The 26,643-nt window shown below is 36.4% G+C and overlaps 3 protein-coding genes across 9 annotated transcripts in view; 1 reads left to right on the plus strand and 2 right to left on the minus strand.

Moving 5' to 3' along the window:
• The window catches only part of LOC135140617 (polypyrimidine tract-binding protein 2), a 231,331-nt gene extending 224,757 nt beyond the window's left edge, over window positions 1-6,574 (minus strand). For 3 of the 5 annotated variants that reach the window (XM_064071285.1, XM_064071264.1, XM_064071259.1), the window contains exon 1: window positions 6,208-6,573. Coding sequence is in view for 4 of the 5 variants with exons in the window: in XM_064071264.1 (XP_063927334.1) it covers window positions 6,208-6,215 (8 nt within the window). In the remaining variant the exon portion in view is untranslated. Of the gene's footprint in view, window positions 1-6,207 lie in introns of all 5 variants that reach the window. The other 2 variants (XM_064071250.1, XM_064071271.1) reach the window with 2 other exon arrangements.
• A 247-nt stretch (window positions 6,575-6,821) lies between these two features.
• LOC135140693 (holocytochrome c-type synthase) lies at window positions 6,822-22,446 on the minus strand. 3 transcript variants are annotated; one of them, XM_064071359.1, is made up of 6 exons: window positions 22,428-22,446; window positions 7,796-8,006; window positions 7,617-7,748; window positions 7,398-7,564; window positions 7,139-7,348; window positions 6,822-7,016 (listed from the first exon to the last, which is right to left on the minus strand). In XM_064071359.1, exons 2-6 carry the CDS (start codon window positions 7,997-7,999, stop codon window positions 6,956-6,958), a joined length of 774 nt encoding a protein of 257 aa, XP_063927429.1. In that variant the 5' UTR covers window positions 8,000-8,006; window positions 22,428-22,446; the 3' UTR covers window positions 6,822-6,955. The 3 variants fall into 3 exon arrangements, with proteins under 3 accessions (XP_063927429.1, XP_063927421.1, XP_063927412.1); XM_064071351.1 differs by lacking the exon at window positions 22,428-22,446 and adding an exon at window positions 9,668-9,748; XM_064071342.1 differs by lacking the exon at window positions 22,428-22,446 and adding an exon at window positions 8,127-8,238.
• On the plus strand, window positions 21,688-26,540 carry LOC135140685 (GATA zinc finger domain-containing protein 14-like). The gene is made up of 4 exons (XM_064071331.1): window positions 21,688-21,839; window positions 22,817-22,995; window positions 23,049-23,193; window positions 23,601-26,540. The coding sequence occupies exons 1-4, from the start codon at window positions 21,809-21,811 to the stop codon at window positions 26,339-26,341; spliced, it is 3,096 nt and encodes a 1,031-aa protein (XP_063927401.1). The 5' UTR covers window positions 21,688-21,808; the 3' UTR covers window positions 26,342-26,540.
• The last annotated feature ends 103 nt before the right edge of the window (window positions 26,541-26,643 follow it).

Raw genomic sequence — 26,643 nt, forward strand, 5'->3', positions numbered from 1 at the left:
TCCCGAAAGCATGTCTTCGATTATCAATTAATTAGATGAATTTTGAATTATTATATTTTAGACATTTTAGACAGGATTTATTTGACAAAATTTTGAGATAACGTCGTCAATTTTTTGGGAGGGGATAAACGGATAAATGTTGATTGTCGATTTACCATACTTACAACAATCTTAAAACGTTTCAGAGCATTTAATTTAACAGTTTAAAAAAAAACTTACAATTTTGATTTTTTCTCAAAAAATCTGGATCTCTAGAAACAAATTTTACTTCACCATTTACACGATATTCCTAACATGGATGTTAAATTTGATAGCAATCAGTTTCGAAGAATATCTATTTAATAAAACTTGACACAAACAGGCAGAGAGATAAACAGAACGAAACTGGGGACCTATTTTTTCTAGGGGCCCTGAAACGTCGAGAAAGTAACCGGTCGCCCGATAAACCCTATTACAATGCATGCTTAGCACGGTCGGAAAGTTTATTTATAACATATTTTTAATGACAAGGTTTTCAAGAATTTTAAAAATATTTTACGTTTGAAAACTTTCAAAACATAAAATTTTCAGAATCAGAGATACCGTCAACTCTTCAGAAACAAGTATCGAACTATTTACCAAGTTATTTGAATATGTTTTCCTTGAAATATCCGTATATCCTTAAAATAAAAAAAAAATCATTTATTGTAAGTGTGACATTCTAGAATTTTTTAAGTACGACATTCATTCAGACTATTAAAAATTACGAACTTTTGAAAATTTGCCCTTCACAATTCATCATAAGTACACATTTCAGAACTAGAAACGATGTGAAATTTTGGACGTTTAAAGTAAATAAAATAAAAAGTGTGGGTGGGAGTGGCTAGTACTTGTAAGATAAGACTGATTGTGGCAGATGACATACCTTCTAAAAAAATAGAGGGCGGGTGGGAGGGGCTAATACTTGTTAAGATAAGATTGATTTTGGTAAATGACTGAACAATATTAAGAGTAATCACTGGAACGAAGAGAGGGTAGGTGAGCAAGGCTATTGCTTGCTTATAAAAGATTCTGTAGGAAAAGTTAAACTTAGCCCCGCCCACCCCCCTTCTCTTATTTTTTTTCTTCAGAAATAAGAAATAAATATTATAGCAAATAGGTAGTAAGACGAACGAATTACGATTAACGCTTTTTTAGCAGCCTACGTTAAAAGAACATATATCAGTGATTCATTTTGCCTACTCCGAATAAAAGGTTGATCTCAATTGAAGGGAGGTAAAATCGTTACAATGAGAACAACGTGTGTGGGCGGGGCTAGTACTTGTTAAGATACGATTGATTTTGGTAAATGACACATCCTCTAAGAAAAAAAAGGGTGGGCGGGCGGGCTAAAACTTACTAAAATAGGACTGAACAATATTAAGAGTAGTCACTGGAACGAAGAAGGGGTGGGTGGGCGGGACTACTGCTTGCTCATAAAACTAGAAAAAGGTTAAATGTAGCCCCGGCCACCTTCTTTCTTCATTTCACTGACTTATTTTATTTAGTGTAAAATGGAAATTGAAAAATATCAGTATTGTCTATGATTTAATCAATAAAAAAAATTGACTCATTCATTAATTTTTTTAAGGAAATAAAAAAATATGAATATCCATCATTGACCACAAGTAAAAACTCATCATATTTTGCACATTTTGTCATCAATCTTTTGGGGGGAATAAACAGATATATTTTGATTAACAATTTACCATGCTTACACTAACTTTAAAACATCTGCAAGATTTCAAAGTATTTAGTTTTGCAATTCTTGATTTATTCAAGTTTTTTTTTAATCACCCTGTATAAGGATATTTAAAAAATATAAATGCAATGATAAATTACAAGCATAGATTGATCATATTTTGCACATTTTAGATAGGATTTATTCGGCAAACGTTTGAGATGACGTAATCAATTTTTTGAGGAAATAAACAGATATACAGGGTGTTATTGAAAGGTACGTAAAACAAAATTGACAGTTATTCGCGAAGTCTAAGAAGTCTGAAAAACTTATTTTGTGTTATCAAAATTACAAGAGGAAACTTAACCCTTATCGAAACTTTTTACACGCTAGTGAAAAATAAATAGGTAAAATTAATTTATTTTAGTTAAATCATAGCAACTATAACAATAAATCTTTTGTCAAGACTAAATGTTGCTATAGAAACGAAAGATGATCTTTTTATCAGAGGCGTACAACGAATTTGGACATAAACTTTAATAATTTTCAGCTCTAAAAGGAGAACACTTTTACCTGAACTTTTTTTTACTTTTAGCACCCATATTTCGAGACCAATTGCCGATTTTATTTTGTACGTACCTTTCAATAAGACGCTGTATTTTGATTAACAATTCACCATGCTTACAATAACTTTATAACGTCTGCAAGATTTCAAAGTATTCAGTTTGCAATTCTTGATTTATTCAATCAAATAAATTAACTGATTCATGTTTTTTTTTAAGTCAAGCTGTATAAGCAAATTAAAAAAATATTAATGGAATGATAAACCACAAGTATAGATAGCAAAATTTTCAGCTGACGTCATCAATTTTTTAGAGAGAAAAGTAAATATATTTTGATTAAAATTGTATTATACTTACTGTTACGTCGAACGGGCGATTAAAATTGGCGTGGGTAAAACTCAACAATTTATTTCTTACTAGAATTTACACGAATAACTATTACACCGGTTGTGTACAAAATAACTTCGGCATCGCTTGTCCGGACTCAACTAGCTGAATAATCCGTTCCCCAAAGGTGGACTCTATTAAAACAGCACACGGTCCTTCTCGAAACCCTACGTCACCGCTTCTAGACTGCTCCGGAACCCCCATTCGCGACTTCCGTTTCCAGGCGTTTCTTTAGCGCTCTGTCGCTAAATCACATTGAGGATGAATCATCATCGGCGTAAAACCAGAGAGTTCTCGACGGCCATAGCCATCGTACCGGGGCGGCGTCAGGGTGTATTTCGTAACATTATCATAACTTTAAAACATCTGCAAGATTTCAAAGAATTCGGTTTTGCAGAATCAAAATTGTTTTTCAAAAATCTGGACGTTTCGGGTAAAAACTCAACACGGAGTCATCAAATTCATGTATAGGACTAACTTATTTTATACAGTTTAAAACCCATTTACTATGTACAATTTTGAAGTGACGTCATCGCATTAGTGGTGGGGATGATTAGACAAATTTTGGTTAGCGTTTTACCATCTACATGATATTCCTAATATATAAATACAAATATACGCTCGGGAAGTAAATATAGAAATAATACACAAAGTAGTTGAAAAAAAAAATCAAGGCGGATTCATAAATGATGAGTACAGGAGTGTATTATTTCATATTCATTTTCACATTGCCCCGTTAAATTCATCATATACCTAAGTACATATTTCAGAACCAAAGACGAGGTGAAATTTTGAACGTTTGAAGTAAATAAATTGGTCTAAGCTTATTTAGCAAAATATTATTAGGTCTATAAGAACTCTACAAATACAAAAATATACAAATAATACATAAAATAATTGAAAAAAATCAAGGCGGATTCATAAGTGACTAGTACAGGTGTATATTTTTTCATAAGATTTACATAGACTTAACTACTCAAAATCATGAAGGAACATCATCAAATTGTTCTGGGGATGATTACACGAATTTTGGTGTACATTACACGATATTCTTAACATACAATTTCACAATGGGTTCAATAATTTCGGAAATTATTTGTACAATAAAAATCAACATGGACGACAGAGACGGAAACGGGAGACCTATTTTTTCGTACTATACGGGTCATGAAACGTCGAGAAAACATAAAGCAGCCATTCGCTGGATGAAAACTAATACAGTAATTCCTTAGCTGACTCAGAAAATTAAAACGTTGTATATTTCGAAGCGATTGAAATTATGGAGCAATGTTTCCAAAAAAAGTGGAAGAATTTAATAAATAGTCTGAAATAAAAATTGACATAAAGTGTTAATTATAATGAGCGACTGTTACAAGAGCAAAATAAATCTGAAATGACATTGATATGGAAAAACACAAAATTTAGAACACAGAAATAAAAATACACTAAAAAATTATAGTAAAAAATTACTATAAAATTTCATAATTTCTTTTGAATAGGTAATTTGAAAATTATAACAGCAAAATTTTGCCACTTAAAAAAGTGTCAAAATCAGTGTCACAATACGAGTTTTATGACAATGTTTCGACCACACAAATGCTGAGCTGTGCACTACTGACTACATGATTCCAATTATGACTTGTTTAAGAGTTAATGGTCATTAAATCACACTAAAAACGAAGTCATAATTTTAAAAAACCGCAAAACTGTGGGTAATTTACAAAATCGTGAATTTTCCTACTTTACCTAACATATAAATTACAAACTTTTAGTCGTTACTTTAGCGCTAAACACTATTATATTGTTAACAATAGTATGTATTTGCATTATAACACTATTGTTTTTTTAAGCGACGCAAATACTTAAACAATGTCTTTAAAAAATAAACAAAGATAACTAGTTCATTCGGTATCGAGTAACAAATCACAGTGTGGATCCAAAATAATAGATTGCCCCAGAAGTTCGAAAAAATATATTACACTTAAAAAAAATGGCACTAATAAACAGAGTAAAAACACACATAATAGTACTTTTAATATATGTAAATGTTTACAAAAAGTCAACTGTTTATAAAACGTAATAATTCGTACAGGTACCTATTTATTCTGATTATAATACACAACAATAATGTAATGACATTCATTTCCCATGAATATACAATACAGCTTGCAAGTAACAGTCAAACATGAAAAACTGTACGTTATATTCTGCATTTTATACTATAAGTTGAAATGCTTTATGTTCATTGGGGTGCAAAATGGCTTTACTCAAGTAACACAAATAAAAATATCAGAAGTATGGTTGCCATTAAGGTACCAGCATATACGTTTTATTACAATATATTATACAGTCTGACGTTTTAGTATCTCAGTGGTAGTAAAACTTGGCCTAAATTTTTTATTTTTGTTGGTAAGGTGGCAGTAATTTGCACTACGATGGACATTTATTATTTAATGTAGCATCTAACTCATTGTTATCTCAAGTTAAATAATTAACTAATTAAACAATAGTAATTAAATGACTCAATTGATAATTTAAAATTGGATAATTAATTTGGGTTAAATACACTTGAGTACCAATTAAATAACTTTTAATTTTAAACTCAATTTTAAACCATTACACCTATGGTTATTGAAATTACTATTAATTATAGTTTGCATCACAACTACGCTTAATTGCTGAGTTTGCAAGTGGTTTTGATTAATTTTGTTTCAACAAAACTCAACTACAATAATAATTATACATTGTAACGAAACGATTATCAATTAATTAATTTTTAGTTGTTACACTTCATTCAATACTATTTCACTATTAATGTAATTAATTATTACCTATGAGCTAGTTGTAGTCTAGATCGGCAGCGAAATATTTTCTAGTCGAAAAGTATATAATCCGATTTGAATATAACCTGATGACCTGTGTTGGGTTCTAGGAAAATCGCCTGCTCGACACAAATTACCTTTTAACCAATGTCAATAAAACCATCTAATTAAAACCCCTACCCACACCCTGCCTTCATTTACTACTTTCTTAATTCCATTTAATACACAGTAAATCGTTTTTCCACGCGATCTTCGCATGCCGCCACACCAAATTCGATTTTAATTATTCGAATTTCCGAGAAGTGATAATGGCCATTCTGCAGGTGTTCGCCCTTCATCGCGCCGCCCTGATTGATTGATAGACCCACATCCTCCTCAATCTCGGTTTCTTTCACAAAAGCCAACGACACAAATAAATAATACACATGCCGTGCACCCTTTCCGAGCCAACACAATAGCGAAGGGAGGGGAAGACAAAGGGCCGCAGGGGGCAACGGCAGCCCCCTTGTTTGCATTATCGAGTCACCGGATAATTCATACCGGCTTGCGGCCAACAAACCCGCCCGATTTGCGTCCAACTGGCCGTGACAGTCGCCGATTTTGCATGAAAAGTGCAAATCGGGCACTTTCCTTGCGAAATTCGCGAAAATGCACCGCCGCAAAATCGTAAAATCGCCGATCTTGCGAAAAAACCACCGCAAAATCCCGATTGTTTACAAATAAAATGTTTACTTACCCGATCATTCTAAGCCGGCAAAACGGGGGTTAGTCGAGCTGGGGTGTGCAGACAAACACAAGGAGGTTGTAAATAAGCCTTCAGAGCACTGTAGTTGCGTGGTTAAACGGCATACAGTCTTAAATTAATAATAAACACGGTGGTTAACAAGTGGTTTGTTAAGATGGCGAGGAGACGTCAAGCAAGACAGAATTAGCGACAATAAACGAACAATAACGTACTAACACAACACAATATGCACTTCTTGGTTATATAAATGTATAAAAATACTTTTCCAATACTGATAGGAGGTTTCTTGGTCCGAATACAGGTTTAAATTACATTTGGTCCGCTGGAAAAATCGTCTGTCAGATTCGCGTGCTGGAAGGGTGTGCGTGACAGTCGGCAAGGTAGCGCGCTGACTTATCGACACGACGCATCTCGCTTACAAACCCTCTTCACGCAAATTAAATCACACGACTCAATCACTGTTTTCTTCGCCAGACAAAATGGGAATTAGCGAGACGTTGATTTTTAATCGATAGTGGCACGAAAGGTATTATTTGCGTGCTTTGTTATGACATTTAGCCGAGACGCAAACCGACTGTAAGGGGGCCTACAAGAAAAGATCCACCATAAGGAAACGATTTAATTAAATATAAATAATAACAGTCAGTTGTCTACTTCTACCGCTATAAGGTAAATACGAGACGGTATGAACGAAACGTGAGAAGGTTCAAGACACTCTTCCATCTACTATCTTTGCAGATTAATCCCCATACCTCCATCTCCACCAGGCAACTGTCATTCTGTCCCAAATATTCTCAAAGCTGAAAGTTAATAAAGGTTCAGTACCCTGTCCAAGTACATACAAACAAAATTAAAAATACATTACAATAACCTATTCTAATCTCTCTAATCCCTAAGATAAACAATGATTCACACCAATTACCTGTCCATGGCAGGCCTTACATCCAATAACGCAAATTGATACTTCTGGCTGACTGAACCCCCATCATAATAATCAATAACATATCTGACTTCTTTGCCACACCTATCCACAATCCAGTCATGTCGATCAAATGGTAATTCATAGCCCAACAGCCACCTGATTCTAGCCCTGGGGCTGTACTGTGTAGCCTTACCTCCAAAACTTTTCAATCTAAAAACATTTACATAAGCTGAGTAAACAAAACTCCATTAATACCCACTTAGGATTGCCACATTCTTTAGCATGAAGAGCTTCCCATTTTAACACTTCTAGCCACGCCTGTTCATTATTTGCGTTGTGTATTTTGATAATATCATCCATGTCTTTGGGTGTAATGTCTTCTTCCTTCCAACGCCAACCTTTTCTCAGCATGGCATTCCAAAACATCTACAAATCTAATCATAACAACAAACATAATCAATCCGGTATGAAAACAAACCTGTTGACTTGGGTACACCCAAAAGGGGCTCTCACCTTCCTTTACAACGGATTTAGGAATGTTAGACACTTGTCGATCCTTTGGCAGCGAAAATGGTTGGCCTGGTGATGGCTCCTGGTTTGCAGGCCCCATCTAAAACACACTTTATTATCACCGCCAAACGTGAACATTCTACCCACCATGTTCAAAGGGTTGATTTCCCCTTGATGGACTGGACACTCAGAGGGGGCTGCTGCTTTATGCATGGGGCATTCCGGTGGTATCTGGGAACCTGTGAAGCCATGGGGCCTAACTACCTCTTTATTAAAGTCATGTTTTTGGGGGGCGTTGGGATGGACAATTTGCGTCGCTGCTATTTCGGCAGCGGATACAGTGTTTCCCATTTTGACTCTGAAACGAAATAACAAGGGTCAAGAGGCGAATAAAAGTGAGGTTATGTCAACTTATGTAATGAATTTTTAGATGAAGTGAATTACGTAAGTTTTAATTAAGAGGATAATAAACACTTACTGTTAGTTTAATGCATATACGGGAAATTTTTTGCTATTTTAATGCAATAACGGCTGATGAAATTTGAGATGACATATGTCATATGTCAAAAAACCGGCACGCGAAAGTAATGGTGGCTAAAGTTGCGCGAGTTTTATTAAGTAATGTTTGTTTAATTAAATAATTATAAATATAATTATAGTAAACAACTCATAAAGTTTTTATTCTCTTTAAGGTAAAAAGAACAAGTAAAATAATATTTAGATTTACTCAATTGTGTTTAACCTCCCGATAACGGTAACACTATTTCAAATAAAATCTATAAATCAAAACATGACAACTTTATAGTTCCTGAAAAATACCCAATTTCAAAGTATTTTAGCGCGGCAAATTTAAAACCGGTCCACTTCATCGTTGCACAGTCTCATTTGAACGCAAAAAAAAGTTTAAAAAAATGTTTCAATATTAATGTTTGAAACAATATGTTGTTAATTAATTCAGTTAATTTACTTATTAGAAGATTAATTCTTTTTGGAAAATCCGTCCTGGATAACGAATTGTTATTAAACTCAATCATATTTTAACAAAATTACTAAAAATACAAACGTAATTCTAAAGTCGGTTTTTTACCACACTGTCAAAATTTATCAGATAATTATTAACATACACACATAAATTCCAACTACAGCTTATTTACTCATAAAGTGACGTCTGTTAAACCTGTTTAAACTGGTCGTAAAAAATATTATTAACTATCAGCGAAAACTAAAATTAATAAAAGCCGCTGTTAATAATGTTAATTTTATTATAGGTTGCAAAACTTGTTTACAACGATTATCGTGCTCTAAATTAATAAAACGTAGTGTTATAAAATAAATTTATTTTAAGTGGTTCATTTCTTTTATCTTTTTTTTTAACAATATCATGAACAATATAAAAATCACAAAAATAAACAAAAAATTTTGTACCAGACTGATTTATCGCTCCACGGTCACTGACTGGTCATTGACTGAAAATAAGTCCAACATAAATACAACCACAAAATATTGCAAATCCCGGTAGTTTATCTAACCAGTTTTCTTTATTTACTTTCAACATTTATTATTTGTCCTCGAACGTATTGAACTTTGCATCACCATGAAGATTTATGAATACAGAAGGCGGATGCAGTTATGCATTCGAAATTTTGAAAGTACAACTCCCGTCCATCAATTTTAATTTCTATTTTCCGTATCGAACACAAGTTTAAAATGCAAATAACACCAAATTTATGATAATATAATGTACGAAACAACAAAATTACAAAATACAAGCACGAAATTCTAATTCATTCAGTTCACAAAAGACAATACAACAAACGCTGCTGCTCCTAATTCGAATGTTAAATTTAGTGTGAAATTCACAAAACAAACAACTTATGCACCATTCACATATAAAAACTTTTCTAAATTAGTAGATACTAATCTGTAATTTAGTCCGGTGAATGGATTAGTAACATGAGAAATGTATTATATCATCTTTTTTTACAACCGGTGTTATAAGTTTTTAAAAATCAAAATTACCATAACGCCTGAAAAAACTAACTTAACCTTGTTATAAACACAGGACACGTAAGCACTTAAAAATATTCTTAAGTACAGTTAGGAATTACGTAAATTACTCAAGTCAATATTGACAATCAAGTCTTTGCACTGTCCCGTCCCCGCTATTAAAAATGGTGTATAACTGGTTGCCGCCTCGCTTCAGACACATCACTTTCCAACTCCGCTCCACTTCCCCCGATTCGTTTCAAAACTTCTCAATATCTCCAAAATCATCGATTCCTTATCCTCCTCGTCAGTTCCATCAAGTGAAATTCCTACACAGTTCAGACAATAGGGCCATGTCCGCACAGGAAATGTAAAGGAAGCAAGTGACGCAATCTATTATAGCTCCTCCAATTAAAGTTGGGTAATTAAGTGAAGACTATCTTCTCCCATCGCAGGCTGGCTTATACACCAATTACGTAACTCAGAAAAATCTTCCCTAATTATTTTTGATTACAAAATTAAAACTACTTGAAACGCACGACGGTAACGACTCAATCCTACTTATTATAATCGGGAAGTCGCATCTCGATGACATTATTGGCTGACTTTCCCGTGGGGGTGAGAGGTCGCAGAGAAAGTGAAGACGCGGTGAACTATGGGTGCCGATTCGACAAAAGCTATGGGTGATCGTGACTGCGGAGGAGGTCGATCGATTTCGTGTTAGAATGTGTCATTGGAGTTCTTATTTGTATTGTTTGCAGAGTTTTTAGCTTGGAGATGCACGATCCGGCTTGGCCTTTGGTCTTTGATGGGGATGCGCGGGTAATGGGATAATCGGTTCCGGGGAAACTGCTTATTAGTGTTTAATGTGATGGTCGTCTCTGATTTTGTTTTTTTCGTGACGTGCAAACACATTCTTTCAAAAAAAAAAAAAAAACGTGGTCATTTATCAGTGTAACATACTGACGATGTTTCAACAAATCCACGCAAATCCTACACACGATTTAACAAATCACCTGTAATAAGTGTAAAGTTATTTAACAGTTTTTTTTATGGTTTTATTATCTAACTGCTACGTGTTATTCTCACAACTATGCATAAAGAGTTTCGAAAAGCAATTTTTATCATTTTCTCTGATACTTTCGCTAAGAATAATATTTACGTATTTTTCTTGTTAGATGTTTGCCGATGCAGTTTTCTTCCTACAGGTGAAAAACGTGCTTATACAACGTCGTCTTGTTTGCTTTCTCTTTTAATTTTTATCTTAACACTTCTTCCAACCTTGCCTTGTACAAGGTTCCTACACGTGAATTCTTCAGATGTGTCGTAATGCATCTACTTGTTTTATTGCAATATCGTTTGCATCTCTTCTCCACTTACAAGTTACTTGTTTGCATTGAAGAAGAAACATGAAATTAAAAATTGAGGATAGTAATTACTTGCATGAACTTAAAATAACAAGGTAATGATTTCTGAGGAATTTGTAGTGGCCTGTCATCTTTTTTGCTGTTCGTATTTAATTATTCGCATTCACATAATGGTTCTATATTTTGGTACATTTTTCTTGTAGATATTTTAGAGTAGCCTAAATAAACATAGTTAATTCTAAATTCTGACTTTTATTCGAAAAATCTACAAGCGTAGACATAGACAAGTGGAAAGGGAAGACTTATTTTTTCATGTTCTAGTAGGTAAGAAACGTCGAGACAGTGGCTGCGTAACGTGGTTTGGCACCCAGGACGGTTTTTTATTGAGCATAATAAAATAACAAATACTAAACGTGCTTACGAGTCTTTATTTTGGTAAAATATTCTACGACGTTATCAAAATTTATTTCCCTGCCTTTTTCAATTGATAAAATGGAAATATTGTTTAGTCGCGCTTAGCTTATTGTGAACCTTAAGCACGATTTTATCAATTTCAATTTAAAAAATCTTAGACAGCGCTAGACTCGGAACAGACTCAGAATAGCACCATTTTACGATGAATCTGGAAAGCTCCAATGTAGTCCACTGAACCACTTCTTGGGAGGAAATGTTGGCGGCTTCCAAGTGGCACTTCAGTCATAAAATTTCCAAAATTATGTCCTCTGCAGAAAATTCATCTCAGATTTTTGTCAGATTTGGAACTATTCCACAAACATCTTTTTTTGATGACGTTAGTAGTGGGATTTATAAACTCACTGTTGACACTGAAGTTGTCGCTGACGTTGCTTCACTGCTGAAAATTGATAGTAAATTTGATGTTCAACTTTTGCCGTATTTAAACAGGTTGTAGAAGAAAAGTGGAAGATTTAAGTTGATTATTACAAAAATTTACCATTTTAGACATGTTTTAAGCTTCTTGTTGTCGAACTAAGTCTATACATATTAAGAAAAAAAGGCAAAATGGAGCCCCGCCCACCCACCCTATCTCAATTGTGATGATTTTTTTTATTCGTCGTGAGCCAAGAGGGCGGAATTTAACTGCAAAATCCTTATTTCTCTACGAGAAATAGTTCAAAGAATAGTATGTATTGTGATGTTTTTTTTTTTAATAGTCGAGACTCAAAGGAGCCGAATTTAAATACAAAATTCTTATTATTTCTCTACAAAAAATTATCATGTAAGACATTTCTTTGAGTATCGTGTTATTCAAAGAATACTATGTATATTAAGAAAAAATTAAGGTTAAAGATTAAGCCTCACCCATACCTGCCTTGATCTAAATAGTAATGAAGTTTTCATTTGTTGGTAGGCCTAGGGGCGGAGCCTAATTACAAATTCCATATTTTCTCTCCTCAGTAAAATTTACCATGTTAAACGTGTTTCAAGTTTCTAACAACAAAATAAATCATCATAATTTTTGGGGTGTATATTTTGTCTTTTTTTCTTAATATACATGGTATTTTTTGAACAACACGATATTCAAAAATATATTTTTTTATTTGTTGTAGCGAAGAAAGTATTTTGCAGTTAAGCTCCGTCCCCTTGATTCACGGGGAATAAAAAAAATCATCACAATTGAGATAGGGCGGGTGGGCGGGCTTATATTTTGCCTATTTGTTTTAATATGTTCTTTTCACAACTTGAAACTTAAAACATGATTAAAATGGAAAATTTGTATAAGGAAATTTCGGTTTTGCAATTAGGCTACGCCCCATAATTGCAAAATCCATATTTCCTTGCAAAAAAGATGACTATGTATATTAAGAAATAAAAAGGCAAAATATAAGCCCCGCCCACCTGTCCTATCTCAAATCTGATGATTTTTTTATTCATCCCGAGTCGAGGGGCGGAGCTTAATTAATCCTTATTTTTCTACGAGAAATTACCATGTGAAATAAGTTCTTAGGTGTTATAGAAAGCAAACTAATGTATTAATTAAAAAAGAAATCCAAAAGGGAAGCCCCACCCATCCGTCTCGATCTCAAACGTGATGAATGTTTCATTCGTTGTCAAACCGAGAGGCGGAGCGTAATTGCAGAATCGATATTTCCGTATACAATTTTACCATTTTAAACATGTTTTAAGTTTCTTGTTGTGAAAAGATGACTACACTTATTAAAAAAAAAAGGCAAACTATAAGTCCCGCCCAACCGCCCTATCTCAATTGTAATGATTTTTTTTTTTAATCGTCGAGAGCCGAAGAGTGGAATTTAAATGCAAAATTCTTATTATTACTCCACAAAAAAAATAGCACATAAGACATTTTTTGAGAATCGTGTTATTCAAAGAATACTATGTATATTTAGAAAAAAATTAAAGCCAGAGATTAAGCTCCACCCATAACTGCCTTGATCTAAATAGTAATGAAGTTTGCATTCGTTGGCAAATCCAGGGGCGAAGTCTAATTGCAAAATCCATTTTTCCTTACAAAAATTTACCATTTTAAACGTGTCTTAAGTTACTTACAATGAAATAAATCATCACAATTGAGGTGGGGTGGGTGGGCTGGGTTGTATATTTTGTCTTTTTTTCTTAATATACATAGTATTCTTTGAACAACACGATACTCAAAAACATGTTTTTTATTTTTGTAAAGAAATAAGTATTTTGCAGTTAAGCTCCGCCCCCTTGGTTTACGACGAATAAAAAAATTAATCACAATTGAGACGGGGCGGGTGGGCGGGCTTACGTTTTGCCTTTGTGTTTTAATATGTGTAGACTTCTTTTCACAAGATAAAACTTAAAACATGTTTAAAATGGAAAATTTATATAAGGAAATAACGATTTTACAATTAGGCTTCGCTCCATAATTGCAAAATCAATATTTCCTTGCAAAAATGTACCATTTTAACCAAGTTTTAAGTTTCTTGTTATGAAAAGATGGCTATGTATAATTAATAAAAAAAGCAAAATAATTCTGATGATTTCTTTTTATTCATCGTGAGCCGAGGGGCGGAGCTTAATTGTAAAATCCTTATTTTTCTACGAAAAATTGCCATGTGAAGTATGTTCTTAAGTAATCGTGTTATACAAAGAAAACTAAATGTATTAATTGAAAAAGAAAACCAAAAGAGAGGCCCCACCCATCCGTCTCAATTTCAACCGTGATGAATTTTTCATTCGTTGTCAGACCGAGAGGCGGAGCGTAATTGCAAAATTGACATTTCCCTCTACAAATTTACCATTTTAAACAAGTTTTAAGTTTCTTGTTCTGAAAAGACGACTACGTATATTACGAAAAAAACAAACTATAAGCCCTGCCCACCCAGCCTATCTCAATTGTGACGATTTTTTTATTTGTCGTAAAATTATAATATCGTAATTGCAAAATCCTTATTTCTCTACAAGAAATAAAAACCATATTTTTGAGTATCGTGTTGTTCAAAGAATACTATGTATATTAAGAAAAAACAAGCTAAAAATTAGGCCCCACCCATATCCACCACAAGCTCAATTGCGATTAATTTTTCATTGGTTGTCAGACCGAGGGGCGGAGCCTAATTGCAAAATCGATACTTTCCTACAAAAATTTACCATTTTAAACATCTTTTCTTTCTTGTTGTGAAAAGGGCAAAATGTAAGTCCTTGTAGTTATAATACATAATCTGTTTTTGAGGCGAATAGCAATAAATCTTGTTGATTTAAATAAATGTCGACAACTATCTTTAACAATGCATAGGTACTGATAGAAAGCTACAGTGTAAAAAATGATGGGAGCTATTTAAAATGGCTTAATATCAGTGGACCTCATTATTTATATCAAATTTTAATTTTCGTGGAATTAGTCCTGTCAACCAGAAAAATGTCCCCCTACTTCAGGGAATTTTCCTTGTAATCAAGTCCGTCGGCCGACTCTCTACTTTTACATTTTCTCGACGTTTCATGACCCCAAGAGTACGAAGAAATAGGTCTCCCGTTTCCGTCAGTCTGTAAGTCTGTCTGTCTGTCCGTCTGTCCACCGTCCCCATTTTTTTTTTTGTATGTTTTTGCGGAGTGGTTCTTCCGTAAGTATTCTCTAACTGTGCGAGTGAGCTGTCACTGCGTCGAGAATATAAAAAATGGGCTTTTCGCCAAACGGTTTTGATAAATTTTATGTTATATATGATTTTGTTGACAATGTTGTCAGATGAAGTAATAAATTTTTGAAGACACGTGAAGTGATAAAAATTTAATTGCTGTTTTGCTATGTCTATATTGATAATAAATATATTTACATATTATTTGTATAATAAATTTCGAAGGAAGAGAAACCGGATGTTGGCGTTTTACTACCTACTAGTTTGCTAGAATAATTTCACAAGCCACCTCTGTAAAAGTATAATTAAAAAAACTTGTTGTTTTATTGTTTGACGAATTTCGTATGTACATTTTGTGTTTTGGTTTTTCTATCTTATCGCTCTTTTTAATTTCTAGTTAAACACGAGCGCCTTATATCAGATTCGTTGTTTCTTTCTTTACAAGTGTTGATTCGTATCTAAGTTCACTTACAATTTTAACAATCTGATGTCGATGTTCCCGCATTTGTTCTTTCGACACTCCGCCACTAAAGATCACAGATAAATAGCAGACAACCTTGCAAATTTGTTTATTTTAACATTTTCTATTTACCCATCTTGGTACTTGGTTTCTCCGACACCATTTAGCCACTTTTCTACACTTTTATTAATTAGAATATTTTGCGCGTTTTCCTCACTTATTGCATCATTAATGTAATTAACCATAATTATTAAAGACAAAAACCGTCCTTGCCACCTGTATTATCTCTCGACGGGAAATGTCCCAATAAATTTGTAATTCAAATTAACTCTGTTACAATTTGTTAATAATTAATCATAGAATAATTACCCGAAACTTTAGACCTTTCACAAGGTCTATAAAATCAAACCTACATTTTTAATTGCTGACCCCTAAAGAATGCGTCTTCATTCCAACAACAATCCAAAGGGTAATGTAAAAAATCAGCAAGTCAAATCTTCATCGTTACATAACAGTGACATCTTCTCGACCTTCCACTTTTCAACAATAGGACACCCCTCTAAGGTGTGTTTCGAGGACAATTGTATGCAAATTGGCCTCGATTTGCTCTATTTAGAGCCATTTCGCACATGATGCGAACAAATTGCAGTTTTACATACAACCCAAAGAAACCAAAGAATCCACCAAATAAGAATGGATTTCACAAGCCGCTGCTCGCAGACCGTCTTATAAACATTACAACCTTCGATAACATCGCCTCGAGTTACGCAAGATTCGTCCGATCACTTATGGATATTTTCAAGATGAGTTGGCAAATACGTTTAATGATATTGATTTATTATTTAATAGTTACGAGCGATTACAACATTAATAACTGTTATGGAAATTAATACAACAATGCAATTAGAGAACCGTTTGTCAACGTGAAGAAAGTGAACAGGAACGACAAATGGAGGTTGAATTAATAAATTTGCAAAGAAATCGAAAGTAGGTAAATGTAACACGACTCGAAGATTCTCGACAGCGAAGTTAGATAACATCTAAGTCTTAATTTCGTCAGTGCTTCAGTAAATGCAAGACGCTTAAGAAATATTTGTAAACCGGTACTTCTTGTACGTTTTAGCGACATCCGAATCGCCTTGACAGTCTAATCCTAAATTGGGTCGTTGCAAATACTTGACATTAATTAAACAATACAATGCTGGATTTCTTTCAAAACTCGTTATTGTTAACGTGGCGCAATGCAGTTGCATTGCACGTCTCCCTTTTCTTCCTTCCATGTTTTATCAAGTACCAATCGATCTATCGACTAATCAAATCAAACACTTAATTTGAATTAAACCGAACCCAGAATCCATGGCGAAACGTCGTGAGAACCATTCCACGTTTGCCAACTCGTCTGTCTTATCTCGTTCCATGCAACACTACATGTGTTGGGTACATCTGGGCCACACATTTGTCTAGAATTGTGCCTAATTGAGTTTCGCAACATTCTAGATCACAAGTGTTGCGTAACGAAGATCTAGACATTGTTGACAGATCGCTTTTCCGGTGGGATACTTTTACCAATTTCTTCAACAATGGGTGAAGAGCGGCTCCCACATCTTCCTTCCGGATTAGAAAGCACTCACCCTCGGTGGTGAGAATTAGCAAAGTCTGAAAGTTTGTTTATCTGAGATCAGGACACAATAATTAGTAAATTAATAGACGCCTACTGTTCGTCGTTCCGCGTTGCTACCATAGTTCAAAGGTACATCATTAAATTTCAATCAAGATTAATCCATAACACGTTGAAGTAATCAAACCATGAACCAATTTTTTGCCAATTAAGTGATCAGTTCGAAAATGGAGCTCCATCATTACCATTTAGATTACGATGTCGCATCAACAAGGTCATCTACTTCTTCGGGTTTTGTATTGTGGGTGTTGTGCAAGTAGGAAATCCACTTTTGGGTAACATCTGTTAGGAATGTTTAGGTCATCGTAGAAAATTCTTCTCATCCATCTGCATTGTCCAGACCGTTGAGCAACATTGCGTGCGCTGACGGTTATTTAACGCTTGACATTTAATACACTGTACTTGTTTTTACCTCAAATCGGCGGTTTGTTCTGTAAGAGAGTTAGAAACTTCGCATCCTCTTCTTTGCGAAATACTTATAATTCGAGACTAAGCATTTCCTCTGCGACTTTACGCAATTACGAATTCGTCAATATCGAACAATGTGGTGTGTTTAAAAAGCAATTCTCACCATTTCACTACTTTCTATAAGCGTAATAAATTGATGCATAAAAAATAGCTAAAGGTTAAATTGCAGGCGTACGAAAGGAGGAAGATAATTTTTCCCACTAGGGTCGAAGAGCTTTTTATCAAATTATTGAAGACCTCCGTAATTAAATCCTCGTAATGGAAGTCATCATCAAATGATCTCTTACGCAAGCCGACGATCACGATTGTTTTATTAGCCCAGAAAGGAGTGTTATCTAGGTTGGAGCAATTACTTTAAATTATCTTTATTTCAGAAAAACAAAAACGACACAAAGACAACTCAATTAGACAACAATAACATGTGATTATCTATGCAAATTTGATTTCAAGGGTAGGCGCTTTGTTTTGAAAGCGCCGAATCGGTGAGAATCTGACATCTTTACATAAGAACCTTGGTATTAAAATATTTTCATTATAGATCCGAAGAATTACGTATTAGTTAATCGGGCATGTAACCACTCATAATCTCGTGTCGTACTTGACGCAGCTTTCTAAATTTTATCCTCTGTTAATTACTCGCCACGGCACAACTAATTATGATCACAACCAATCAATTGTCGCACGAAAACAATCGTCATAAATCCGCTTCCTGGTGAAACCATACGTCTGCATTCGAAAGCGTTTTTTGTTAAAATTAATGCAGTAGGTGCGGAGATCACCGCGACACTTATTTATATATTCTATTTCAGCGTTCAGGAATCTCACGTTGAAGTAATTTCCACGATGAGCAATCTTCCTCAAATACCAAATGTCAAACCTATTACAATTTTTATTATCCGGGCAGAAAGGTGAGGGCCGCAAACTCTAACCGTGAAAATCACGCAGCATGCCATCATCAACGCGTTTAATTGATAAGAACTTCCAAGAATAAGCTTTTTGGGTCAACATGCACTTAAACTTCAAGTGCATTTCTTCATTATCCACTCTATTGAAAGACCCCGCTCCAACAACAGTTAAGTGTGCGTGTCCCAAAAATGTACCTGAACTCGTTCGTATTCCTGTTACTCTATTCCACGGTAGTTCAATCCAGACCGGTGAAGTTTCCATGCAACTCTTCGCTTGCTAAACTGTCGTTTGGTAGCACACATTGGGCCGATCTGACGAACGTCTGGAAGTGGATGTTGTCAACCGGGACGAGCGACGAGGCCGTGGCTTTACCCCTCCAGGAGAAAAAGCCGAGATGGGTCTTCAGCAGCATGAGCAAAAATCAAGAGGAGCTGATGAAACCCATGGAGCACGTCCTGTTTTTGGAAAATAAACGACCGCGATGGGTGTCCAAAGCTTGAATTGGTTATAACGAAAATAAAAACTGTTTACTCGAGTGTTGCGTTTTCACTAATCCTTTGTGGTTGCGATTTTTTGAAGTTGTGTAGTGATTTTTCAAAATAATAATAATAATAATAAATTGAAAAAAGTTTAAGTAACATTAGTGATACTTCAATTAAAGTCAAAATAAGTGTCGTTCATCGTTCGCAATTTTGCAAAAATTTCCGCACAACCCCACGTGCAACTGTTCTAATCAAGTGTGCCCTAACCTTGAAAGACCTCTTCAGCACCATCCGCCAAACCCTCCATTCCTCCACGTCCGTAAATCATCAGTCTCCGAAACGACAAACAACTTCCACTTATCCCTCATGAATAAATCGCAACAACTAAGTTTAATCAAATAATAAGAGCCGCTATCATCTTGAACTTTGTCATTCCGGAAACTCCAATTACCTCTCCTTTCTTCCACATTATCCAACTCGGCCTGTCAGTTAAAGTGTAACAATGCAACTAAAAACTTCCTTAATCCTCCTCTTATTAATTCTCGCAAATTTTACCCTCTCGAAACGCTCAAGAGGTCGTAGTCGCGGCTCATCCGGAAGCTCGACGAGTTTCTGGACGCGCAAAAGCAAGAGCTCCCCTGAACCGAAACCGGTTGTAACTCAACCGAAACCATCGGCACCTAAAGAACCCGAAGTGAAGAAACAAACCGCAAATGTGCAGCAAAGTGCGCCCAACTCTCGACCCATTGGCTGGGACGTGGACAAAACCAACGTCCAGAAGCAGAACGTGAATCCTTCCCACGCAGCACCCAACCCACAGCATGCAGGTGCTGCCTACCCTAATTCCGGGATGTACCCACAGAATTCCGGGCAAGCCGGATATGGGTATCCTAATCACGGAGTGCAGCAAGGTTACAACCCACAACCGTACCCGGTACAGAATCCCGGGCTCCATCAAAATAATATGGGTGGGTATGGTTATCCCCACGCGCAGCAGCCTAATATGGGGTACGGGCAGATGCCTCAGTCCAACATGGGGTACGGACAGATGCCGCAGTCAAATATGGGATACGGACAGATGCCACAGTCCAACATGGGGTACGGACAGATGCCACAGTCCAACATGGGTTACGGACAGCAAACTGGACTAATGGGGTCTATGTTCGGTGGAAAGAAACACGGGTACGGTGGTTACGGTGGCTACGGTGGTTATGGTGGTTACGGTGGCTATGGTATGAAGAAATCCGGAGGTTTCTTCGGCAAACACGCCTTCAGAAACGTTTTGGGTGGACTCTTCGTTTGGTATTTAGTTTCAGGATTAGTCAGCAGGCCATATAAAGTATACAATTTTTATAATCAACCGCAAGAACGTGAGGAGATTAGTCTTCCAGCCAACGTTTTAACCTTGTGTAATGAAAATGCCACCAACATTTGCGTACCAGGTACTACGGCGATTTGCACCCAAGATAGCCAGATTTTGTGTGTTTCCACTATAGCAACAGCTTCTCCTTGTCCGAATAATGCCGGGGAATTGTGTGTGAACAGTACGATTCCCTGTATGGACACTAATGATCCGTTGTGTCAGAATAAGACAACCCCTGATAATACAACAACGGTTAATTTGCCTTGCTTGACGAGTATGACGCTTCAAGGAGCTTCTACGAGTTTACCTCAGAACGTTACTTTACCACCCAGCGAGAATAACAAGTTTTGTGTTACAACCATGGCAGTACCGGATCCTTCCATACCTATAGAGACCGAAAACCCAGAAATACAAACCAATCAAGGGGGGTTGGCTCCGGCAAACGTGACGACCGAAGGGTTCAACGGCACTCAACCTGTCAAACTCTGACAGAATTGTTTATGTTTACTAGCATAGAACTATTTATTTAACTTGTAATGGAATAATAACCAATAAAAGTAGTAAACGGAGCACGTCTTGACTTGTTTTGATTATTAAGAATTCCGCCGGAGTCCAAGGTTTAGATAAGATTTCTGCTACCGATATCCCGTTGTGTCTACCCAGTGACCTTTAGACAATTTTGCACATTTCCAGCTCTTCGCAATCCTTGGGCGCCAAATCCGCATTCTAACTTCTAAAACGTGTTCACACGGGAACAATCCTCGCGGTCTTCCAACCCAGAAAAAATCACGACTTCGTACGACCTTAATGCTTCACTTTCACTCTTCTTCGATCTGTTTACCGTACTGACTTTTAGCAATATGTCACCAGGCCGGTGCACTTTTAGCATCGTTAAAAACAGAAAAAATTTGAGGACATCGAACGAAAGTCGTGCGAACTTGGTCTTTCCTAGGGTTGGGCTATTTCTGTATTCACCGCAAAAGTAATCAAAAAGTCAGAACACGGTTCACGTTTGTCCAATTTAAATTTATTAAGTAAGGTGAAGGCTGGTAAAAAAATCTTGCTCATCACCTCTCGATGTTGATTGATATTCCTGCACACAGTGAAGGTCGCAAACAGGTTGCCTCTCAACAGTTATTTTTATCGAAAATTGTCATCTCCGAGCCCTCGTCTATCATCAGGTATTAATTTATTCGGCGTCCTTGAGATCGCCGGTTAAACGGATTCTGCTTTGTCTGTAGAAACCGAGAGTTTTCTTTGGCTATCCCCCCAACTAGGCAGACTCAGCCTTAGCCCCTCTTCAGAGGACATCCTTTCACTAACATCTTCAAGAAACATCTGAGTGCCTCTTCAGTTATTCGGTGGCTTACCATCATGAAGGGTGTTAGTGTACTTATTTTTATAGGTGAGTAGATAAAGTGGTAGTGAACTTGGAATAGCCGCGGGTGTTGAGTGTCCCAATTGTTGCCGGTACTCCCAGTGGTGGATTTTTTCAAATTTTTTAAGGGTTCGAATTGTTTCCCACTATGTGAAAAAAAATACAATCGCATTGTTATAACACGGAGTGCGACTTTTGGTGTATGGAAATTATATAATAGTACCTAATTACTTGGGAAGTTTTCTTTATGTTAATTTAGCAAAATTTCCATTTTTGTTTCTAATGAAACATGAACAAGCAGAGCGATGCCCTCATTATTTATAACAATTTATATAACAGCAATTGACCCAAAGAAACATTTTCAATTATCATATTTTTATTATTTGCTCATTATGTAATTAAAAAAGTAAGATTTACGTTCAAAAAAGACAAAAAGACAAAAAGACGCCAGGTCGTGTGATAATTGCTTACATTGTTTTTGAAGATGACAGTTTAGTCCATTGTTCCATTCATCCCAGTTTAAACGAGCTTAATTTGTCCACAATTTTAAAAATATTCACAAAGCGGTTACGTAAATTCAGTTGCTTCTAAATTGAAGAAATAAACATAATTTACCTTTTATGACGAAATCCCTTTTGCTACACTACACAGTCAATTGACTCTTCATACAATACTTACACACGATGTGACCCTCATTAACTTCTTAACTATTTTAAACAACCGAGAAGAATCGTATGGTCTCTGGGTATCACACGTGACATTCACAGAGACCTATTTTACCGGCTCAATTAACCCGCATAAATAAATTAATTAATAATTCTCACCTTTATCGAAATCCACGATCTCATCTCGCCTCAAATTACTCAACTGAATATTTTAATATCTTACAACACGGTTACATAACCGGATTCGTACCCATCTATCACGGTCAGCAGGTGTCGCCACCGTAGCTCCCGGATCTACCCGGAGCCAGCTTTTTGAAAACCGTTTATCTTTTTTTCCAGGGTTGTTGGGGTGCACGTGCTCCCAATTCCTCAACCACCGCCCTTTCCCCACCTACAGCCTGGAAAACATGCCCGACACCCAATTCACCTGCAGGGATAAGATCCTCGGTGGCTACTACGCCGATGTCGAGACCATGTGCCAAATGTTCCACATTTGCGTAAAAGTCGCCGGAGTCGGAGTAAGTCCAAAAAATGACCACTGGATTTTTAAACTTATGTTGGGCAATTCCAGGTGCAAGATTTCCGCTTCCTGTGTCCCAACGGGACGGCTTTCGACCAAGACCATCAGATCTGCGCCGAATGGGAGGATGTCGACTGCGACGTATCCACATTGTATTATTCTAGCGATAACTTCGACCTTTACCGCATCGGATCAGGTATTTAAACTTTCACTTTTCCTGATGGTTTACTGCAGCTTCTTTAGCCGTCGGGCGTGAGTATTGCACACGATGCAAGATTTTAACGAGCTCGTGTGTCTTGCATGAAATGTTAAACTTGTTATGTCGTCGGAATTACGAAAATGTGATTTATTGGTGATCTGGTTTTGACGATTTGGAAACAGATTGAAATATCAATTTTGTGGGTTTTGGGTAAATAGGATCTGGGTCGTGAGGCTTAGAGCTTCTTTAGCAATTTTCGATTACTTGTATGATTTGTCAACACTTTTCTTCAGATTTTCTAGTTTGCAACTCATGTTAGTCACCCACTTAGTAGAATTTACTTAAGTTTGTTTGATATTCATCACCGAATCACTATTAGTTTTCTAAAAAAATCTATGTTCTAGGTTTTGAGTCAAAGGCGGTGAAATATGGTGAAGATGAAGAAACTTTCGCTCTACAACGCGCAGAATCTGGTGACGCTAGACTTAACCGAGACCATCAGACCCAAAGGGTGAATCAACAGAAAGATCAACTTAGAAAGAACAAGCCACAAAGTAACTTCAACAATAATAACAACAACAACAACAACAACAACAACAACAACAACGACAGAGATATCTTTAAAGGTTCCAGCAGCTCTAACTTCTTCAACAACAGAAACGGTGGTAAAGAAACCGACGACGATTATGATGACAATGTCAATGTTAACCAAAATAATGACAATTTCCAAAAGAAGAAGGTTTTGAGAAAGCAAAATAGAAGACCTGTGCAAAACGACAACCAATTTAACAATAATAACAACAATAACAACAATAACCAGTTTAACAACAACAACAACAACCAGTTCAACAACAACCAACAAACTCGAAGACCGGCCCAAAACGACAACAATCAAAACCACAACCAACAAAACAGAAGACCCGTCCAAAACGACAACCACCAACAAAGACGACCAGCACAAAATGACAATAACAATCAAAATTACAACCAACAGAGTCGCAGACCTGCTCAAAACGACAACCAGAGTGGAAATCGCCAGCAGCACCACAGAGGAAATCACAATGATAATCAAAACAATCGTCAACAAAGTGATTCTCAAAACAATCGCCAGCAGAACGATTACCAGAGCAATCGTCAACAAAACGATTTCCAAAGCAATCGTCAACAAAACGATTTCCAAAGCAATCGTCAACAAAACGATTTCCAAAGCAACCGTCAACAAAACGATTTCCAAAGCAATCGTCAACAAAACGATCATCAAAACAACCGCCAGCAGTCAAGCAGAGGTCAAAATAACAACAACCGCCAGGAGCAGAGTAACAACAACCGTCAGGAACAAAATAACGATTCCCAAAACCGTCAAGTCGAAGCACAAACCTACAGACCACACCGTCCTACTGGATTTGTTAACAACTTTGCTGGAAGTAGCTACGTGCCAACGACTCATCGTCCCGTTTCTACTACTAGTCTTGCAGAAACTAATAAGCCGAGAAATGGGCAAAATCAGTACAACGATAGACAATACAATAACGCTGACAGCTTCAGACAAAATCAGAATCCTCCTACTCCTTCTTACACCATAAGTACTCCAGCTCCTTTCAAGCAGTCTCAACAGTACAATAGTCCTCCTAATAGACAAACTACCCAGTACAACAACGGTCAGTACAATCCTACTACTCAAGCTCCTCAGAAGGAAACGGAGAATTACCCTACCAATTTCCCTAAGCAATCATACAACAAAGCTACTGAGAATTACCCAAGTTCTAGATTTACTCAGAAGCAGACGGAGAACTACCCTACTCCAGCTCCAATTAACAGGAATAGTCCGTTCAGTACGCAGTATGATATCCCGAAGGTGAAATCGACGGAAAACTATCCTACTCCAGCTCCGGTTAACAGGAATAGTCCGTTCAGTAATCAGTATGATATTCAGAAAGTGAAATCGACGGAGAACTACCCAACCACGGCTGCACCTAGTAGGAACAACCAGTTTAATAATCAGTACAACAATGGTGCTAATAGTAAGTCATCGGACAACTACGCCACACCAGCACCAGCCACTAGGAATAACCAATTCAATAATCAGTACAATGCTCCTAAGAGTAAGGCAACTGAGAATTACCCTACACCAGCTCCGGCTAACAGGAACAACCAGTTTAATAATAATAATAATCAGTACAATAATGCTCCAAAGAGTAAACCAACAGAGAATTACCCAACTCCAGCCCCAGTCAGTAGGAACAACCAGTTTAATAATCAATACAACAACGCCCCTAAGAGTAAACCAACGGAAAATTACCCCACACAAGCTCCTAAAGTTACTCAGTACAACACTCACTACGACATTCCAAAAGTGAAACAGACCAAACAGGAGAACTACCCAACTACTCCTTTCAAAAACGATTATTCGACCCAATTTAATAAGAAGGCTACAACACCTGTCAAACAAACCGAGAACTACCCTACCACTTTTGCTCCCAAATACAACAAAGCTCCTACTCAGTCACAACAATTTAACAACAACAACAACAACAACAACAACAACAACAACAATAACAACAACAAGAACAACAACTACCCATCAACGTTTTCGCCACGCACGAACTCTGGTTATACCCAAATTTCGCACCAGACCACACAGTACAACAACCCGACTAACAACAACCAACAACAACAACAACACAGTACTCCCAGAACTACTCCCTTCACCCAATACACTCCCACAGTACCTAAAATCTCCTCCACGACACCAGTAGCTCGTTCTAACCGATATGACGAAACCCAGTACGATGATGGTTCCTACAACTCCAAGTACGACAAGAATGACGACGAGTTCTTGAAGACGGCCCACAGTCAAAATATTGCTAGCAGCAGGAACGAGTACTCAAAAACTACCAAGAATGTTTCTCCTTCCACGCAAAAACCCCATTTTGAGAGTCCCAGACCGTTTTCTGTAAGCTCGAACACACCCAAGGTTACAGATTACCCTAAGTCGACTCCTAGGCCAGTAGAAAACAAGGGTAACACGAGTAGTAAGAAAGTTAAAGATGCCAGTTACGATTATGCGTACTACGATTCCAATGTGGGAAGTGAGCCAGAGTACGATATCGACACAGAAATCAAAAAAGCCAATGTGAAGAATTAGGGTAGTTGTAGTTGTTTAGTTGTTTTTAAGTCTGTTTTAATTTTATTTACTTCTCAAATGTGAACAGTATTTTTATATGAAATCGGAGAAAATTTTAACTTTATTCTAAGGTTGTACATATTGTATTTTATTAAGATGAATAAAGTACTGTTATTTAAATGTTATTAGCAGCAGTTATGAATAAACGCTGATAAGACAACCTATAGGGCATTTTGGTTGTACTCCCCTTCCACTTTTGACACTTTCTATATCCTTTAGAGATGTCATAATGAAAGAATTTTCCCTTCGAGTACCACCATCGT

Source organism: Zophobas morio, unplaced genomic scaffold, assembly GCF_036711695.1.
Source record: "Zophobas morio isolate AGI-343-1 ecotype UQ-CSIRO unplaced genomic scaffold, CSIRO_AGI_Zmor_V1 ptg000004l, whole genome shotgun sequence".
Classification (NCBI taxonomy): domain Eukaryota; kingdom Metazoa; phylum Arthropoda; class Insecta; order Coleoptera; family Tenebrionidae; genus Zophobas; species Zophobas morio.

Coding starts and splice junctions, on each gene's coding strand:
- LOC135140693 (XM_064071359.1), bottom strand. CDS start 7,999: ATGGGAAACACTGTATCCGCTGCCGAAATAGCAGCGACGCAAATTGTC. Junction 7,349..7,397: donor AAAGAATGTGGCAATCCTAA/GTGGGTATTAAT, acceptor AAATGTTTTTAG/ATTGAAAAGTTTTGGAGGTA. Junction 7,017..7,138: donor GTAAGGCCTGCCATGGACAG/GTAATTGGTGTG, acceptor ATTAACTTTCAG/CTTTGAGAATATTTGGGACA.
- LOC135140685 (XM_064071331.1), top strand. CDS start 21,809: ATGAAGGGTGTTAGTGTACTTATTTTTATAG. Junction 21,840..22,816: donor TAGTGTACTTATTTTTATAG/GTGAGTAGATAA, acceptor CTTTTTTTCCAG/GGTTGTTGGGGTGCACGTGC. Junction 22,996..23,048: donor TAAAAGTCGCCGGAGTCGGA/GTAAGTCCAAAA, acceptor GGGCAATTCCAG/GTGCAAGATTTCCGCTTCCT.